The following is a 17,296-nucleotide window of genomic DNA, read 5'->3' on the forward strand; positions in this document are numbered from 1 at the left end:
AGCTTTCGGAAGATATGGATTTGCACATAATTATAATACTGGTTTTTTCTTTAGGCTATATCTCGGCTACCCAGCGGCCGATCGGGGCGTGGCATGTCTTTTTGTGACCGGGAGAGTCCTGCCAATCGACTGCCATCGGAAAAAGGGACATCCATTTTTTCACGATTTTCGCAAAAAATCATCATCATTAAATTTGCCAAAAATCGGCCTCATTTTCGAAGTCGAGATTTTGATGCCGTTCGACAGTATGGATCCTCGCGATCCTGGCAGACTTGGTCCTGCCCCGATCGGGCCCTATTCATGTGAGATATAGCTTTCGGAAGATATGGATTTGCACATAATTATAATACTGGTTTTTTCTTTAGGCTATATCTCGGCTACCCAGCGGCCGATCGGGGCGTGGCAAGTCTTTTTGTGACCGGGAGAGTCCTGCCAATCGACTGCCATCGGAAATGAGGACATCCATTTTTTCACGATTTTCGCAAAAAATCATGATGGTACATCATTAAATTTGCCAAAAATCGGCCTCATTTTTGAAGTCGAGATTTTGATGCCGTTCGACAGTATGGATCCCCGCGATCCTGGCAGACTTGGTCCTGCACCGATCTGGCCCTATTCATGTGAGCTATAGCTTTCGGAAGATATGGATTTGCACATTATTACAATACTGGTTTTTTCTTTAGGCTATATCTCGGCTACCCAGCGGCCGATCGGGGCGTGGCATGTCTTTTTGTGACCGGGAGAGTCCTGCCAATCGACTGCCATCGGAAAAAGGGACATCCATTTTTTCACGATTTTCGCAAAAAATCATGATGGTTACATCATTAAATTTGCCAAAAATCGGCCTCATTTTCGAAGTCGAGATTTTGATGCCGTTCGACAGTATGGATCCTCGCGATCCTGGGAGACATGGTCCTGCACCGATCGGGCCCTTTTTGTCTGAGATATAGCTTTCGGAAGATATGGATTTGCACATTATTACAATACTGGTTTTTTCTTTAGGCTATATCTCGGCTACCCAGCGGCCGATCGGGGCGTGGCATGTCTTTTTGTGACCGGGAGAGTCCTGCCAATCGACTGCCATCGGAAAAAGGGACATCCATTTTTTCACGATTTTCGCAAAAAATCATGATGTAACCATCATTAAATTTGCCAAAAATCGGCCTCATTTTCGAAGTCGAGATTTTGATGCCGTTCGACAGTATGGATCCTCGCGATCCTGGGAGACATGGTCCTGCACCGATCGGGCCCTTTTTGTCTGAGATATAGCTTTCGGAAGATATGGATTTGCACATCATTATAATACTGGTTTTATCTTTAGGCTATATCTCGGCTACCCAGCGGCCGATCGGGGCGTGGCATGTCTTTTTGTGACCGGGAGAGTCCTGCCAATCGACTGCCATCGGAAAAAGGGACATCCATTTTTTCACGATTTTCGCAAAAAATCATGATGTAACCATCATTAAATTTGCCAAAAATCGGCCTCATTTTCGAAGTCGAGATTTTGATGCCGTTCGACAGTATGGATCCTCGCGATCCTGGGAGACATGGTCCTGCACCGATCGGGCCCTTTTTGTCTGAGATATAGCTTTCGGAAGATATGGATTTGCACATCATTATAATACTGGTTTTATCTTTAGGCTATATCTCGGCTACCCAGCGGCCGATCGGGGCGTGGCATGTCTTTTTGTGACCGGGAGAGTCCTGCCAATCGACTGCCATCGGAAAAAGGGACATCCATTTTTTCACGATTTTCGCAAAAAATCATGATGTAACCATCATTAAATTTGCCAAAAATCGGCCTCATTTTCGAAGTCGAGATTTTGATGCCGTTCGACAGTATGGATCCTCGCGATCCTGGGAGACATGGTCCTGCACCCATCGGGCCCTTTTTGTCTGAGATATAGCTTTCGGAAGATATGGATTTGCACATCATTATAATACTGGTTTTATCTTTAGGCTATATCTCGGCTACCCAGCGGCCGATCGGGGCGTGGCATGTCTTTTTGTGACCGGGAGAGTCCTGCCAATCGACTGCCATCGGAAAAAGGGACATCCATTTTTTCACGATTTTCGCAAAAAATCATGATGTAACCATCATTAAATTTGCCAAAAATCGGCCTCATTTTCGAAGTCGAGATTTTGATGCCGTTCGACAGTATGGATCCTCGCGATCCTGGCAGACTTGGTCCTGCACCGATCGGGCCCTTTTTGTCTGAGATATAGCTTTCGGAAGATATGGATTTGCACATCATTATAATACTGGTTTTATCTTTAGGCTATATCTCGGCTACCCAGCGGCCGATCGGGGCGTGGCATGTCTTTTTGTGACCGGGAGAGTCCTGCCAATCGACTGCCATCGGAAAAAGGGATATCCATTTTTTCACGATTTTCGCAAAAAATCATGATGGTTACATCATTAAATTTGCCAAAAATCGGCCTCATTTTCGAAGTCGAGATTTTGATGCCGTTCGACAGTATGGATCCCCGCGATCCTGGCAGACTTGGTCCTGCACCGATCTGGCCCTATTCATGTGAGCTATAGCTTTCGGAAGATATGGATTTGCACATTGCTACAATACTGGTTTTTTCTTTAGGCTATATCTCGGCTACCCAGCGGCCGAACGGGGCGTGGCAAGTCTTTTTGTGACCGGGAGAGTCCTGCCAATCGACTGCCATCGGAAATGAGGACATCCATTTTTTCACGATTTTCGCAAAAAATCATGATGGTACATCATTAAATTTGCCAAAAATCGGCCTCATTTTTGAAGTCGAGATTTTGATGCCGTTCGACAGTATGGATCCCCGCGATCCTGGCAGACTTGGTCCTGCACCGATCTGGCCCTATTCATGTGAGATATAGCTTTCGGAAGATATGGATTTGCACATCATTATAATACTGGTTTTTTCTTTAGGCTATATCTCGGCTACCCAGCGGCCGAACGGGGCGTGGCAAGTCTTTTTGTGACCGGGAGAGTCCTGCCAATCGACTGCCATCGGAAATGAGGACATCCATTTTTTCACGATTTTCGCAAAAAATCATGATGGTACATCATTAAATTTGCCAAAAATCGGCCTCATTTTTGAAGTCGAGATTTTGATGCCGTTCGACAGTATGGATCCCCGCGATCCTGGCAGACTTGGTCCTGCACCGATCTGGCCCTATTCATGTGAGCTATAGCTTTCGGAAGATATGGATTTGCACATTATTACAATACTGGTTTTTTCTTTAGGCTATATCTCGGCTACCCAGCGGCCGATCGGGGCGTGGCATGTCTTTTTGTGACCGGGAGAGTCCTGCCAATCGACTGCCATCGGAAAAAGGGACATCCATTTTTTCACGATTTTCGCAAAAAATCATGATGTAACCATCATTAAATTTGCCAAAAATCGGCCTCATTTTTGAAGTCGAGATTTTGATGCCGTTCGACAGTATGGATCCTCGCGATCCTGGGAGACATGGTCCTGCACCGATCGGGCCCTTTTTTTCTGAGATATAGCTTTCGGAAGATATGGATTTGCACATCATTATAATACTGGTTTTTTCTTTAGGCTATATCTCGGCTACCCAGCGGCCGATCGGGGCGTGGCAAGTCTTTTTGTGACCGGGAGAGTCCTGCCAATCGACTGCCATCGGAAAAAGGGACATCCATTTTTTCACGATTTTCGCAAAAAATCATGATGGTTACATCATTAAATTTGCCAAAAATCGGCATCATTTTCGAAGTCGAGAATTTGATGCCGTTCGACAGTATGGATCCCCGCGATCCTGGCAGACTTGGTCCTGCACCGATCTGGCCCTATTCATGTGAGATATAGCTTTCGGAAGATATGGATTTGCACATTATTACAATACTGGTTTTTTCTTAAGGCTATATCTCGGCTACCCAGCGGCCGATCGGGGCGTTGCATGTCTTTTTGTGACCGGGAGAGTCCTGCCAATCGACTGCCATCGGAAAAAGGGACATCCATTTTTTCACGATTTTCGCAAAAAATCATGATGGTTACATCATTAAATTTGCCAAAAATCGGCCTCATTTTCGAAGTCGAGATTTTGATGCCGTTCGACAGTATGGATCCTCGCGATCCTGGGAGACATGGTCCTGCACCGATCGGGCCCTTTTTGTCTGAGATATAGCTTTCGGAAGATATGGATTTGCACATTATTACAATACTGGTTTTTTCTTTAGGCTATATCTCGGCTACCCAGCGGCCGATCGGGGCGTGGCATGTCTTTTTGTGACCGGGAGAGTCCTGCCAATCGACTGCCATCGGAAAAAGGGACATCCATTTTTTCACGATTTTCGCAAAAAATCATGATGGTTACATCATTAAATTTGCCAAAAATCGGCCTCATTTTCGAAGTCGAGATTTTGATGCCGTTCGACAGTATGGATCCTCGCGATCCTGGGAGACATGGTCCTGCACCGATCGGGCCCTATTCATGTGAGATATAGCTTTCGGAAGATATGGATTTGCATATCATTACAATACTGGTTTTTTCTTTAGGCTATATCTCTGGTTTCCAGCAGACCATCGGGGTGCGGCAAGTCTTTTTGTGACCGGGAAGTTTAGATTTGCAATTTCAGCGTAAGGAATAAACTAGAATTAGAATTATTTGCTCAGCCAAAAGACTAGGGCGCTGTATCGCGGCCAAGCTGGGCCGGATCGGAGAAAGACCTCCTCTCCCAGTTAAGCATCAAGTGGACGGAGAAATAAAGCTTATCCTCGCCCGGACGGACAAGCAGCTGCTCGAGATGAAAATGTCGTAGTTTTTGAATCTGAAGCACAAATATTTCACCGACTACAAATGGAAGGGTAAGTGAATCCAAATTCTTCCTAGTACTATCTTGTCTTGCCTTACACGCTGTATACTTTTCAGTTCCCAGGCCCCCAGATCCCCAGATCCTCCCAGATCATACAATCGCTGGTCAGAGGACATTTTAAGCGTGAAGGAACCCCCCAGAATCCATGCCATCCAGGAAGCTCGTACGTTCGCCGCTCGCCGGGCAGTTGGTACTTTCCACCGCTGAATCAGGACTCATACAGGATGAATAGAATATAGAATATATGTATATAGAATAGAATATAGAGTAACAATCCTACCTGTAATTCAGCTTGTGTCAAAATGTCCTTTTGATTATAATAAACAAAATTAACAAAAATTTTTGCTTCGTTTCTCTATCTGGGAAATCTCGGAAAAAATATCCTTGATCATGGGTAAGGACTTCATTAAGGATATTTTCAGATCACGAATAGGACCACAAAAAAACGAGAAACGGTAATATTTATAGCTGGGGAAAATATCCTTGATCCTTGAGAAGGACTCCATCAAATCAAGGATTTTCTTACGGTCACAGGAAGCCATAGCACGCCCAGATCGGGCTATAAATACCCTAGAAAGCTAAATATGTATATCTGGGCATGTTGTAGTCCTTGTGCAAGGATCAAGCATATTGTTTTCCGATCACAGGAAGCAATGGCATGCCCAGATTGACCCTGAAATAGCTGAGAAAACAAGCAATATAGGGCTGGAGGAACTATCCTTGATCCCTGATCCTTGATCCGTGATCCAGGAATCCGTGGCACGCCAGGTTCGGCCCACGAATAACCGAGAAACCGAAATATTTATAGCTGGGGAAATTTTCGTAGATCCTTGATAAGGACATCCATCAAATCAAGGATATTTTTCGGTCACAGGAAGATGTGGCACGCCAGGATAGGCCCACAAATAGCGGAGTTACGGACTATTATTGTTTAATAAAAAAAAATAGTTGTTGTTGTACAACAACAACCCTAAGAATAGCGGCCGCACAAAAAACAGAAAACGAGAATTTCAGGTCTGGGATACCAGGCGAACAGAAATCAGCAGAAGGTCGCTGGGTTTTTTTAAATTTTTAAATTATCAACCGTTTTTCGCACCCCAAAAGTATGCAACAGCATTGCTTAATTCTGATTTAGTTTAACACTGTATGTGTGAAACTTGATGCATACTTTTGGGGCGCAAAAAACGGTTGGAAAATTTAAAAATTTCAAAAAAACCCAGCGACTTTCTGCTGATTTCTGTTCGCCTGGTATCCCAGACCTGAAATTCTCGTTTTCTTGTTTTAGCTTGTAGCTTGTTTTCTCAGCTATTTCAGGGTCAATCTGGGCATGCCATTGCTTCCTGTGATCGGAAAACAATATGCTTGATCCTTGCACAAGGACTACAACATGCCCAGATATACATATTTAGCTTTCTAGGGTATTTATAGCCCGATCTGGGCGTGCTATGGCTTCCTGTGACCGTAAGAAAATCCTTGATTTGATGGAGTCCTTCTCAAGGATCAAGGATATTTTCCCCAGCTATAAATATTAACGTTTCTCGTTTTTTTGTGGTCCTATTCGTGATCTGAAAATATCCTTAATGAAGTCCTTACCCATGATCAAGGATATTTTTTCCGAGATTTCCCAGATAGAGAAACGAAGCAAAAATTTTTGTTAATTTTGTTTATTATAATCAAAAGGACATTTTGACACAAGCTGAATTACAGGTAGGATTGTTACTCTATATTCTATTCTATATACATATATTCTATATTCTATTCATCCTGTATGAGTCCTGATTCAGCGGTGGAAAGTACCAACTGCCCGGCGAGCGGCGAACGTACGAGCTTCCTGGATGGCATGGATTCTGGGGGGTTCCTTCACGCTTAAAATGTCCTCTGACCAGCTATTGTATGATCTGGGAGGATCTGGGGATCTGGGGGCCTGGGAACTGAAAAGTATACAGCGTGTAAGGCAAGACAAGATAGTACTAGGAAGAATTTGGATTCACTTACCCTTCCATTTGTAGTCGGTGAAATATTTGTGCTTCAGATTCAAAAACTACGACATTTTCATCTCGAGCAGCTGCTTGTCCGTCCGGGCGAGGATAAGCTTTATTTCTCCGTCCACTTGATGCTTAACTGGGAGAGGAGGTCTTTCTCCGATCCGGCCCAGCTTGGCCGCGATACAGCGCCCTAGTCTTTTGGCTGAGCAAATAATTCTAATTCTAGTTTATTCCTTACGCTGAAATTGCAAATCTAAACTTCCCGGTCACAAAAAGACTTGCCGCACCCCGATGGTCTGCTGGAAACCAGAGATATAGCCTAAAGAAAAAACCAGTATTGTAATGATATGCAAATCCATATCTTCCGAAAGCTATATCTCACATGAATAGGGCCCGATCGGTGCAGGACCATGTCTCCCAGGATCGCGAGGATCCATACTGTCGAACGGCATCAAAATCTCGACTTCGAAAATGAGGCCGATTTTTGGCAAATTTAATGATGTAACCATCATGATTTTTTGCGAAAATCGTGAAAAAATGGATGTCCCTTTTTCCGATGGCAGTCGATTGGCAGGACTCTCCCGGTCACAAAAAGACATGCCACGCCCCGATCGGCCGCTGGGTAGCCGAGATATAGCCTAAAGAAAAAACCAGTATTATAATGATGTGCAAATCCATATCTTCCGAAAGCTATATCTCAGAAAAAAAGGGCCCGATCGGTGCAGGACCATGTCTCCCAGGATCGCGAGGATCCATACTGTCGAACGGCATCAAAATCTCGACTTCGAAAATGAGGCCGATTTTTGGCAAATTTAATGATGTAACCATCATGATTTTTTGCGAAAATCGTGAAAAAATGGATGTCCCTTTTTCCGATGGCAGTCGATTGGCAGGACTCTCCCGGTCACAAAAAGACATGCAACGCCCCGATCGGCCGCTGGGTAGCCGAGATATAGCCTTAAGAAAAAACCAGTATTGTAATAATGTGCAAATCCATATCTTCCGAAAGCTATATCTCACATGAATAGGGCCAGATCGGTGCAGGACCAAGTCTGCCAGGATCGCGGGGATCCATACTGTCGAACGGCATCAAAATCTCGACTTCGAAAATGAGGCCGATTTTTGGCAAATTTAATGATGTAACCATCATGATTTTTTGCGAAAATCGTGAAAAAATGGATGTCCCTTTTTCCGATGGCAGTCGATTGGCAGGACTCTCCCGGTCACAAAAAGACATGCCACGCCCCGATCGGCCGCTGGGTAGCCGAGATATAGCCTAAAGAAAAAACCAGTATTGTAATAATGTGCAAATCCATATCTTCCGAAAGCTATATCTCACATGAATAGGGCCAGATCGGTGCAGGACCAAGTCTGCCAGGATCGCGGGGATCAATACTGTCGAACGGCATCAAAATCTCGACTTCGAAAATGATGCCGATTTTTGGCAAATTTAATGATGTAACCATCATGATTTTTTGCGAAAATCGTGAAAAAATGGATGTCCCTTTTTCCGATGGCAGTCGATTGGCAGGACTCTCCCGGTCACAAAAAGACATGCAACGCCCCGATCGGCCGCTGGGTAGCCGAGATATAGCCTTAAGAAAAAACCAGTATTGTAGCAATGTGCAAATCCATATCTTCCGAAAGCTATATCTCACATGAATAGGGCCAGATCGGTGCAGGACCAAGTCTGCCAGGATCGCGGGGATCCATACTGTCGAACGGCATCAAAATCTCGACTTCGAAAATGAGGCCGATTTTTGGCAAATTTAATGATGTAACCATCATGATTTTTTGCGAAAATCGTGAAAAAATGGATGTCCCTTTTTCCGATGGCAGTCGATTGGCAGGACTCTCCCGGTCACAAAAAGACATGCCACGCCCCGATCGGCCGCTGGGTAGCCGAGATATAGCCTAAAGAAAAAACCACTATTATAATTATGTGCAAATCCATATCTTCCGAAAGCTATATCTCACATGAATAGGGCCCGATCGGTGCAGGACCAAGTCTGCCAGGATCGCGGAGATCCATACTGTCGAACGGCATCAAAATCTCGACTTCGAAAATGAGGCCGATTTTTGGCAAATTTAATGATGTAACCATCATGATTTTTTGCGAAAATCGTGAAAAAATGGATGTCCCTTTTTCCGATGGCAGTCGATTGGCAGGACTCTCCCGGTCACAAAAAGACATGCCACGCCCCGATCGGCCGCTGGGTAGCCGAGATATAGCCTAAAGAAAAAACCAGTATTATAATTATGTGCAAATCCATATCTTCCGAAAGCTATATCTCACATGAATAGGGCCCGATCGGTGCAGGACCAAGTCTGCCAGGATCGCGGAGATCCATACTGTCGAACGGCATCAAAATCTCGACTTCGAAAATGAGGCCGATTTTTGGCAAATTTAATGATGTAACCATCATGATTTTTTGCGAAAATCGTGAAAAAATGGATGTCCCTTTTTCCGATGGCAGTCGATTGGCAGGACTCTCCCGGTCACAAAAAGACATGCAACGCCCCGATCGGCCGCTGGGTAGCCGAGATATAGCCTTAAGAAAAAACCAGTATTGGAGCAATGTGCAAATCCATATCTTCCGAAAGCTATATCTCACATGAATAGGGCCAGATCGGTGCAGGACCAAGTCTGCCAGGATCGCGGGGATCCATACTGTCGAACGGCATCAAAATCTCGACTTCGAAAATGATGCCGATTTTTGGCAAATTTAATGATGTAACCATCATGATTTTTTGCGAAAATCGTGAAAAAATGGATGTCCTCATTTCCGATGGCAGTCGATTGGCAGAACTCTCCCAGTCACAAAAAGACATGCCACGCCCTGACCGGCCGCTGGGTAGCCGAGATATATTCTACAGAAAAACCAGTGTTTTAAGTATTTTCAAAGCCTGTTGGCTCTTGTGGGAGCTATTTCTCGATTAAATAGGTATGGAACGACACGAAGGACATTCTTTCTCAGGCTCGTGAGGATCCAAACTGTCGTCGAATGATAAAATCTAATCAATCAATTATATTTCTTTAGGAGTAGAGTGTTTTGTACGTTATGTGCAGTGTGGAAAGCTGCATAGAATACATTTGCTTAAGTAGAGAGTATCTCCCGAAGTTGCTACTGGTTTTATTGTAAAATGGTATCATGATATCCGGTATGTTGACAGAAAACATTTCAAATGGCTTTGCGATTTAAGTAGGCCATGGCGTAAAGTATTTGACAATGGCAGCAAACATTTAGTATTAAGGCACAACATGCCATGCAACAAACTAAAAACAAAATTTAAAGTTATAAATAAAAAACCCAAATATTAAGTGCTTGCATGATCCCTTGAAAAATCATACAAAACTAGGAGAAGGTATATATGTATGTATATACATATATATGGTGTACATAGCTTACAAAAACCAACAGATGTGCCTCACTTTTGAATCGTAGAAGAAGTGCAACAACCAGCAACAACACTACTGATCCTTAAAGATCAAGAGTGAATTGGACTTATCAAAAAGTAAGTAATCGAAATGGAAACAATTATGTCAGCAAGTACTACAATTTGTTGTAATTATGATCGAATAGAAACCATTCGGACAATAGATTAACAACTGATACGTGAAAAATAATATGTCATGCAAGAGGAACATGATTATTGTGTTGCTGGCGAACACGCTCTCGTCGCATATTGAGATACAACGCAAGGCCTTCGAGGAGCTGGAGAGAGAATTCCACGATGATGAAAGCACTATGACTCTATGTGAGCTCCTTGACTCAAGGCATCCGTCAGAGCTGCGTCTATGCGCTGCGCAAATATTATCGAAGCGGCTGTCACCATTCGATCGGTGGACAGGGCTGTCATCGGACATGCAGGGCAATGTACAAAAAGTTATTTTCAACGCGCTGCAGTCACTGAACGCCCATGTAGAAGTTGTTCTTCAGCAGATTATTGTGCATATTGTCAGCGTTCTGATGGATCACGAACAAACCAACATCAGCGGCGGCAACTGTAGATGGACCGACGCCGTGTTCCAGTACGTAGAGGCCATATGTCTCTCTAGCGAGCCAGCGTACCGGAAATTGGGTGCTAACGTGCTGGGCCTTATGGCCGATGTAGCTCCAGGTGTGTTCGTTCATCAAATGGACCGAACTCAGCGGATTCTCGTGAGTGGTCTGCGCTTGGCCGACGAAAGGGGCCTTCTGGGGACCCCGATATCTGATTGTCTGTGCAAGGTGTGGATCCGATCCCTACCCACAGGTCACAAACATTTGACCAATGGAACCGCCGTGTCGGCCTCTGTGCCCCTCATTATGAAAAAACTAAGACTGGCTACCTGTCAGGATCAACCAGATCGCGGCAATTGCGTATTCAATCTTCTCCACAATCTGGTGGAGTTCACACCCGAAGTGGTTCGGATGCAGCTGTCGGTCGTGCTGGAGGATCTGATACCTATAATCGAGGATATCTCATTGAACAGAGCCCTCCGCGTGCAGTCAATTGAATTCTTGGGCTGCCTAATTCACAGCTGGCGACGCGACATAGTCCGTATGCACTGGATGAACAAGATTCTCAATGCACTGCATAGTCTGTTTGTTGAACGTATACTAGATTTGGACAGTCAGGATAGTGATGCAGATGCAGATGTACTCGCGGCTGGCATTTGTGTCCTGTTAAAGCTACTCCAGCAATCATCCACATCCAAAATGGCATTACGTGTACTCAACCTCATCGAGCCCATAGTGTATGATGAGGAGCAGCAGTCCGAAGCGAAACGCGGTGGCACACAATACTTTTTGGCGGTGATGGCCGAGGGATTCGCCCATCAACTAAGCCAAAAATGTATGGATCGATGCATGTCCATTGTCCAGAGCGGGCAATTGGATTCAAATCCTGTGGTACGCCGGGCATCACAGTATGCGTTAGCCAAGATGGTGGAATGTCTCCAGCCTGAGATCACACTGCAGGCCGCTACAGTGTTCTCGATCTTCTATAGCTTTCTCGACACGGACAAATTGTCGGAAAATCTGCTACTCTCGAAAAGGGAATCTATCAAAAATTCCCACATGTTCTACGCCCTGGAAACCTTCATCGAGAGCCTGAGACCTAAAGCACTTCAACCGCATTTAACCGATCTCATGTCTCGACTTATTCCCTACATTCAACCGCAACAGAATTCCTTGTGCATGCAGCACTTTGCGCTCCGTAATATCACGTCTCTGGCCCGCAAATCGAGTACAGCATTCGAGCCGTACTTTGCTCCAGTTTGGGACGTGGCTCGAGCATTAGGCGATGTAAAGGGTGATGGACGGGATGAGCTAGAAATTGTAGTCAGGATGCAATTTTTGCAGGTAAGGGATGTAATACGATTGAATTGAACGATCACATAGACCTTGGCCTTTTAATAGTTTGTAGATTCAATGAAATGTTTTTTCTCTCCAGGTCATTGCCACATTGGGTCGGGTGAGTCAGGAAAAGTTCACCCCCCTGTGTCCCCGGCTAGTAGACTTAACCCAGGAACTGATGCACAACAAGCCCGACATGATAGAATTTACGTACCCGCTAATGTCCGAGCTGGCTGCCGTGGTGCCCGAAAAGTTCAAAGAGCCCTTTCCTGGGATCATCAGCAATCTGTTCGAGACCATTGATCGTCTGAATGCCGAAGGCAGCGCTTTTGCGGCCAGCGAGGATACCGATGAGCGCGAGGAAGCTTTCCGGTGCATCAAAAGTTTTGCCGTCAACTTGCCGGACCTGCTATTTCCATATAGGTCGAAGGCCCTGAGCCGTGCTCTCAAGAGCTTCGGCCAGAGAAAGGAGCTCGTGCAACGAGCTGCCTGCGAAGCGCTCTCCAAGATTATACAGCTTGAGTGGAGCAGTTGGGATATGTGGAGGGCCATGAAGCTGTGCCACAAAGTGTTTCCACATCTGATCGAGTTCATGGAGACCGCCAGTGACGCCGAAAACGTCACCGCCGTCCTGGCCTGTGTCCAACTACTGCTGGAGGATTCAAAGACCCATTGCCGAGTGCTGAAGAACTATGCGAACGAGCTCCTATTGCTTATGCAGAAGATCCTGCAACGTCGGCTGCGGTGCCAGGTTGTCAAGGAGAACACGACGCAGCGAGCGCTGTCAATGGAACGCTACAGTGAAATCGTTTACCAGGAGAGACAGTTGACGGAAATGGTGGGCAACGTGCTGCCCGACCTTGGCAACAGGGTGGGACAGAAGGAGTTCAGCAAACACTTCCGGCGGCTAGTCATACACTGCGAGCGCAGCTGCATGCCGCAGGTCGAGGATGGAAATACGAGTATCAGCAGTCATCAGTCCATCGTCGTTTACGTCCTCTCCCGCTGCATCGCCCAGCTGGGCAACAAGGGAAGGCCATACTATAATATCCTATGCGATGGCATCCTCAAAGGTCTGCTCGATGAGAAGCGGAAGGTGCGACAACGAAGCCTGCTCTCCCTGAAACGGATGATCCTCCATGCCAAGGATGAGGTGAAACATATCATAAAGGCCGTCTCGGGGACTGTTATCACGGGTCTCCATCAGGACACGATCCTCCCGGTGGCCGAGCAGGATCGTTTCTGCGGACTGGTCTGCCTCATGGTCATCACTGATCACCAGCATTGCCCCATCGAGCAGTTTGTCGACGCGATCATCCGCCATATTCCCTTTGGCGTTGTCCAAACTGAGTACACCACTGTGACTCGTTGTCTTATGGTGCTCTTTGCGCACTACTATGACCATATTCGGCCACATTTGTCCAAGGTCCTCCGATTGATCACTTCAATTATGGACAAACAGGAAATCACGGACAAACGGTCCCACAAGTGGAAGAAGTTGCTACTTTTGATCCGCAAGAAACAGTGCGATTTTCTGAAAGACAACTCGAAGCAGCGCCAACTCCTTAGAGACGACAAGGCCGAACCCGAACTCTTAAGCGACGACACCGAGATGTCTGAAATCTTAAGCGACGACACCGCGATGTCCGAATTATATAATGAGGAGCCCGTTCTCTTAGCAAGGGAGGACGCTATGGAGCAGTCGGAACTCATTAGCGACGACAATAACCAGTCTGAGCTCTTAAGCGACGACAAGGAGCCATCCGAACTCTTAAGCGACGAGGAGCAGTCCGGACTGGTTAGCAACGAGGATAAGTCAGGACTGCTTAGCGATGACAAGGAGCTGCCGGAACCCTTAGCGAAGTCCGAACTTTTTACCAATGACAAGGATCAACACGCATGAATTCATGTACCTATTCGTATATTTCAAAATTCTTTTATTGTGAGAACTGTAATCTGTAACAGACTGTCTGTGAGAGGCATTTTAAATAAGAGTATAACATAAGACCCAATTAGTAGCAATATGATAAGAGGTTCCATATAGGATTTTGTCTTGTCTTTTGGTTTGGATTTGTGCATGATTTGCAAGCATCAAATTATGCGATAGACAAGATTGTTTGAATGTCTTCAGCCTGAGATCCATTGCAGTCTAATGGCGCATCTCGATTTTATATATGCGACTCTCGAAAAGGAAATCCATCGAATAATTCCAACATTCCATAATTTCCTACGCCATGGAAACCTTCATCGAGAGCCTGGAACCCAGATCACTTCAACCGCTTATACCAGGTCTTATGCCTCGACTTATACCTTATTCGAATTCCATGTGGTTGCATGTAGCCGGCAATGCGAAGACTGCATTCGAGCCGTACATCGATCCACTATGCGAGTAAGGCGAGAATCCGATCGTGGCTGCTGTGCCGCTTTCAATTGTCATGAAAGACTGATGCTCACAATAAGACGCTCCACATAAAATGGCTCAGATGACAAAAAATTTATATTTTGTTTTAGTTTGCCGAGCTGTGAGTTAATTTTGAATGTTCGCATGAACCGATAGTTCAGCTGCCAGTGTCAAACGACCGATTGGATAACACTTGGGGCCAAGGCCAACTTAAATTGAAGGGGAATTCGGAATGCTTTCTGTCAATCCAAACGTCAAAATACCCGATGTCCTGCCTGATACAAATTGACTACTATTTTACTACTATAACTCATTCGTTATAACTAAATGTTTAATATATTTTGTTGCTTTATTTAGTTTTGCCTTGTTGAACAGGGTTCCATTACAGCAAATATTTTGTGTATTTTCGATAGGAGGATTCTCTATAATGCCGACAATAAATAACAAAACTCACAAAGTACAATTTAATCTAAAGAAAGGATTATACATACATATGTACTCTATATACTCGTAGATCTGCATCTGCACAAATATGTAATGGCAATTAGCCCAAGTAACGCACACACACAGAACGTTAGACGTGCTGGTCAGAGTTAGGGTTAGGGTTAGATGCTCAAAGGATGGTTTTGCATAGTATGCCATCGACATAACACATAGATACAATTACATAATGTATATTATTATCGCGTAACATTACAATTATTTAAATTCGAAAAGAGCGCAGAGAGGGGGAAAATCAAAGCGCTTAGTGTTTTCATCTTCTGGTATTCTTCTGTGTTCTTTGTGTGTGTCCGGAGAGGTTATATTAAAAACTAAGGGTCGCGCGTTTATCGTAAATCATTTATCATTCATCGACTAAGCGGCGGTTGGTTGCTTGGTTGGTTGGTTAATGCTACTAAAGTTAGACTTTTGGTACCCATAGAGATAATTCAACTAACGTTTACGTTTACATAAGAGTTATACAATCATTATCATATCATATCATCATAGTATCATATCATATGTATGTATATGTATGGGGGGTAGGCGGATATTACAATACTTTTTCCTTTTTGCCATGCTTTAGGGATGCTGCTTTATGCTCTATAAAGTACAAGTACTGTACATGAGCCAACACGGGCAATTCTCATTTAAGAATCCACTACTCTGCCTTTTTTGGTACAATTTTTGTTTTGTTTGTTTTTTTGTGCTTAAACATCTAGAGAATTTGACTTCTTTGCTTTATCATTTTATCATTCTATCATTTATGATTTATCTATCGTATGGACTAAAATTGAAGATACACAAACACACACATAGATCAAAAAATATACACACACATATGGATATAGGAATCTTTTTGCTTTTTGCTATATAGTTCTTTAGAGTGTAGGCTATGCTTATGGTATGTTCTTTATCGTTTTCGTTTTCTTTCATTATCTTCCTCTACTGCACTGCGATACTGTTGCTTGCTCAATAGAAAATGTTATATACAAGATGAGAGAGAGAAGTGTACATATATGTATAGTGTAGTGTAGTGATGGTGGATGTTTGTATGTATGTACATATTGAAGATTATTTAATTGGGATGTATTTTTCATTTATTTGTCAGCTGCCAAGGCGGTGGCTCCCCCATTGCTGTTTGTCTCCGAATGACGACGCGCCAGTAGATGATGATGATGATGATGGTTTTGATAGCTGCCGTACGGCATTCCATGACCATTCGGTGTGCACCCATTGCCAAAGGGCAGACCATCGAGATTTCCAATTTTACCCACAATTTTTGGTATCCTATCACTTTCCGATGAGGCATTGAGGCTGATCAGGCCGCTGCCACCGATGCTGGCTGTGCCAATGCCCCCACCGATTATGGGATGGTGATTCTGATGCGAGTGATGATGATGATGATGATAATGACCAGCATGACTGTGGCTATGACTGTGACTATGATGATGATGATGGTTGTTGTGGTTGTGGTTGTTTATCATGGGCGTGCTCTTGCAAAGAGCAGCCGTGCCATTCCTGGACTCCAGATCCTGGGTCCCCTTCAGGGAGCTTGTCTTGCGCACCTGGAGGCCGCTGCGCTGCGACTGGTCGCAGCTCCTGCAGCGCGGCTTCTGTGCGGCTGTGCTCTGACGTTGCAACGCATTCAGATTGGCTGCCACGAGTCGGGCCTGCAGCGTCTTTGAGGGCGAAACGGGTGTGCTGTCATCTTCGCCAGTGGGCGGCGGCGTGGATGCACGGCTGGAGGCTGTCGACGAGGTTGCCGAGGACAGGCAGCTGCTGTTCGACTCCACTTCGGTATCGGCATCAGCATCGGCATGACCGTTCTCTGTAGTGCTCCTCTCCTGCTCCTGCTCCTGCTCCTCTGGTGCGGCAGCAACCACATCGTTACAAGCATCATCATCATCATCACTGGGCTGGGTGCTGGTGGGATGAGAAGCAACGACGGCAATGTGGTTATTAGTTGTGTTGCTGCTGTTGGCTACCGCTGTGAGTGTGCCATTTACGCTTTGGTCTGCTTCAGCATCGGCTTGTGCCACATCATCATCACTCATCGTCGCGGCCTTGCAGTCACCATTCGATATCACAATTTGCTGCTCCTTCTGCTCCTTTTGATCCTTCTCCATCTTCTCTTCCTCTTCCTCGTCCTGACTAGTTTTGCTTCCATCGGCCAGATCGATCCAATGCCCGCGATTATCGCGCACACCCTCGACAAGAGGTTCCAGCTTGTCCGAGAGTGTGGCAAAGGCCTAAAGGGAC

At 45.1% G+C, this 17,296-nt stretch overlaps 2 protein-coding genes across 7 annotated transcripts in view; one reads left to right on the top strand and one right to left on the bottom strand.

Annotated features, from left to right (window-relative positions):
* The first annotated feature begins 10,050 nt into the window (after window positions 1–10,050).
* LOC6902915 (uncharacterized) lies at window positions 10,051–14,165 on the top strand. 2 transcript variants are annotated; one of them, XM_033379295.1, is made up of 4 exons: window positions 10,051–10,177; window positions 10,234–10,327; window positions 10,396–12,159; window positions 12,251–14,165. In XM_033379295.1, exons 3-4 carry the CDS (start codon window positions 10,441–10,443, stop codon window positions 14,054–14,056), a joined length of 3,525 nt encoding a protein of 1,174 aa, XP_033235186.1. In that variant the 5' UTR covers window positions 10,051–10,177; window positions 10,234–10,327; window positions 10,396–10,440; the 3' UTR covers window positions 14,057–14,165. The 2 variants fall into 2 exon arrangements, with proteins under 2 accessions (XP_033235186.1, XP_002132645.3); XM_002132609.3 differs by having other exon boundaries at window positions 10,056–10,327.
* Window positions 14,166–14,880: 715 nt separating this feature from the next.
* Pde11 (Phosphodiesterase 11) overlaps window positions 14,881–17,296 on the bottom strand; it is a 58,914-nt gene continuing 56,498 nt past the window's right edge. For 3 of the 5 annotated variants that reach the window (XM_033379294.1, XM_033379293.1, XM_002132610.3), the window contains one exon: window positions 16,135–17,286. In XM_033379294.1, the coding sequence (XP_033235185.1) occupies window positions 16,135–17,286 (1,152 nt within the window). Of the gene's footprint in view, window positions 17,287–17,296 lie in introns of all 5 variants that reach the window. The other 2 variants (XM_015180527.2, XM_015180528.2) reach the window with 2 other exon arrangements.

This window comes from Drosophila pseudoobscura, chromosome 4 (assembly GCF_009870125.1).
Source record: "Drosophila pseudoobscura strain MV-25-SWS-2005 chromosome 4, UCI_Dpse_MV25, whole genome shotgun sequence".
NCBI classification, from domain to species: Eukaryota; Metazoa; Arthropoda; class Insecta; order Diptera; family Drosophilidae; genus Drosophila; species Drosophila pseudoobscura.

Bases quoted from the DNA above. Each gene is read 5' to 3' on its own strand.
- LOC6902915 (XM_033379295.1), top strand. From the start codon at position 10,441: ATGTCATGCAAGAGGAACATGATTATTGTGTTGCTGGCGAACACGCTC. The intron at 12,160-12,250 runs GTAAGGGATGTA...TTTTCTCTCCAG, and splicing joins TCAGGATGCAATTTTTGCAG to GTCATTGCCACATTGGGTCG.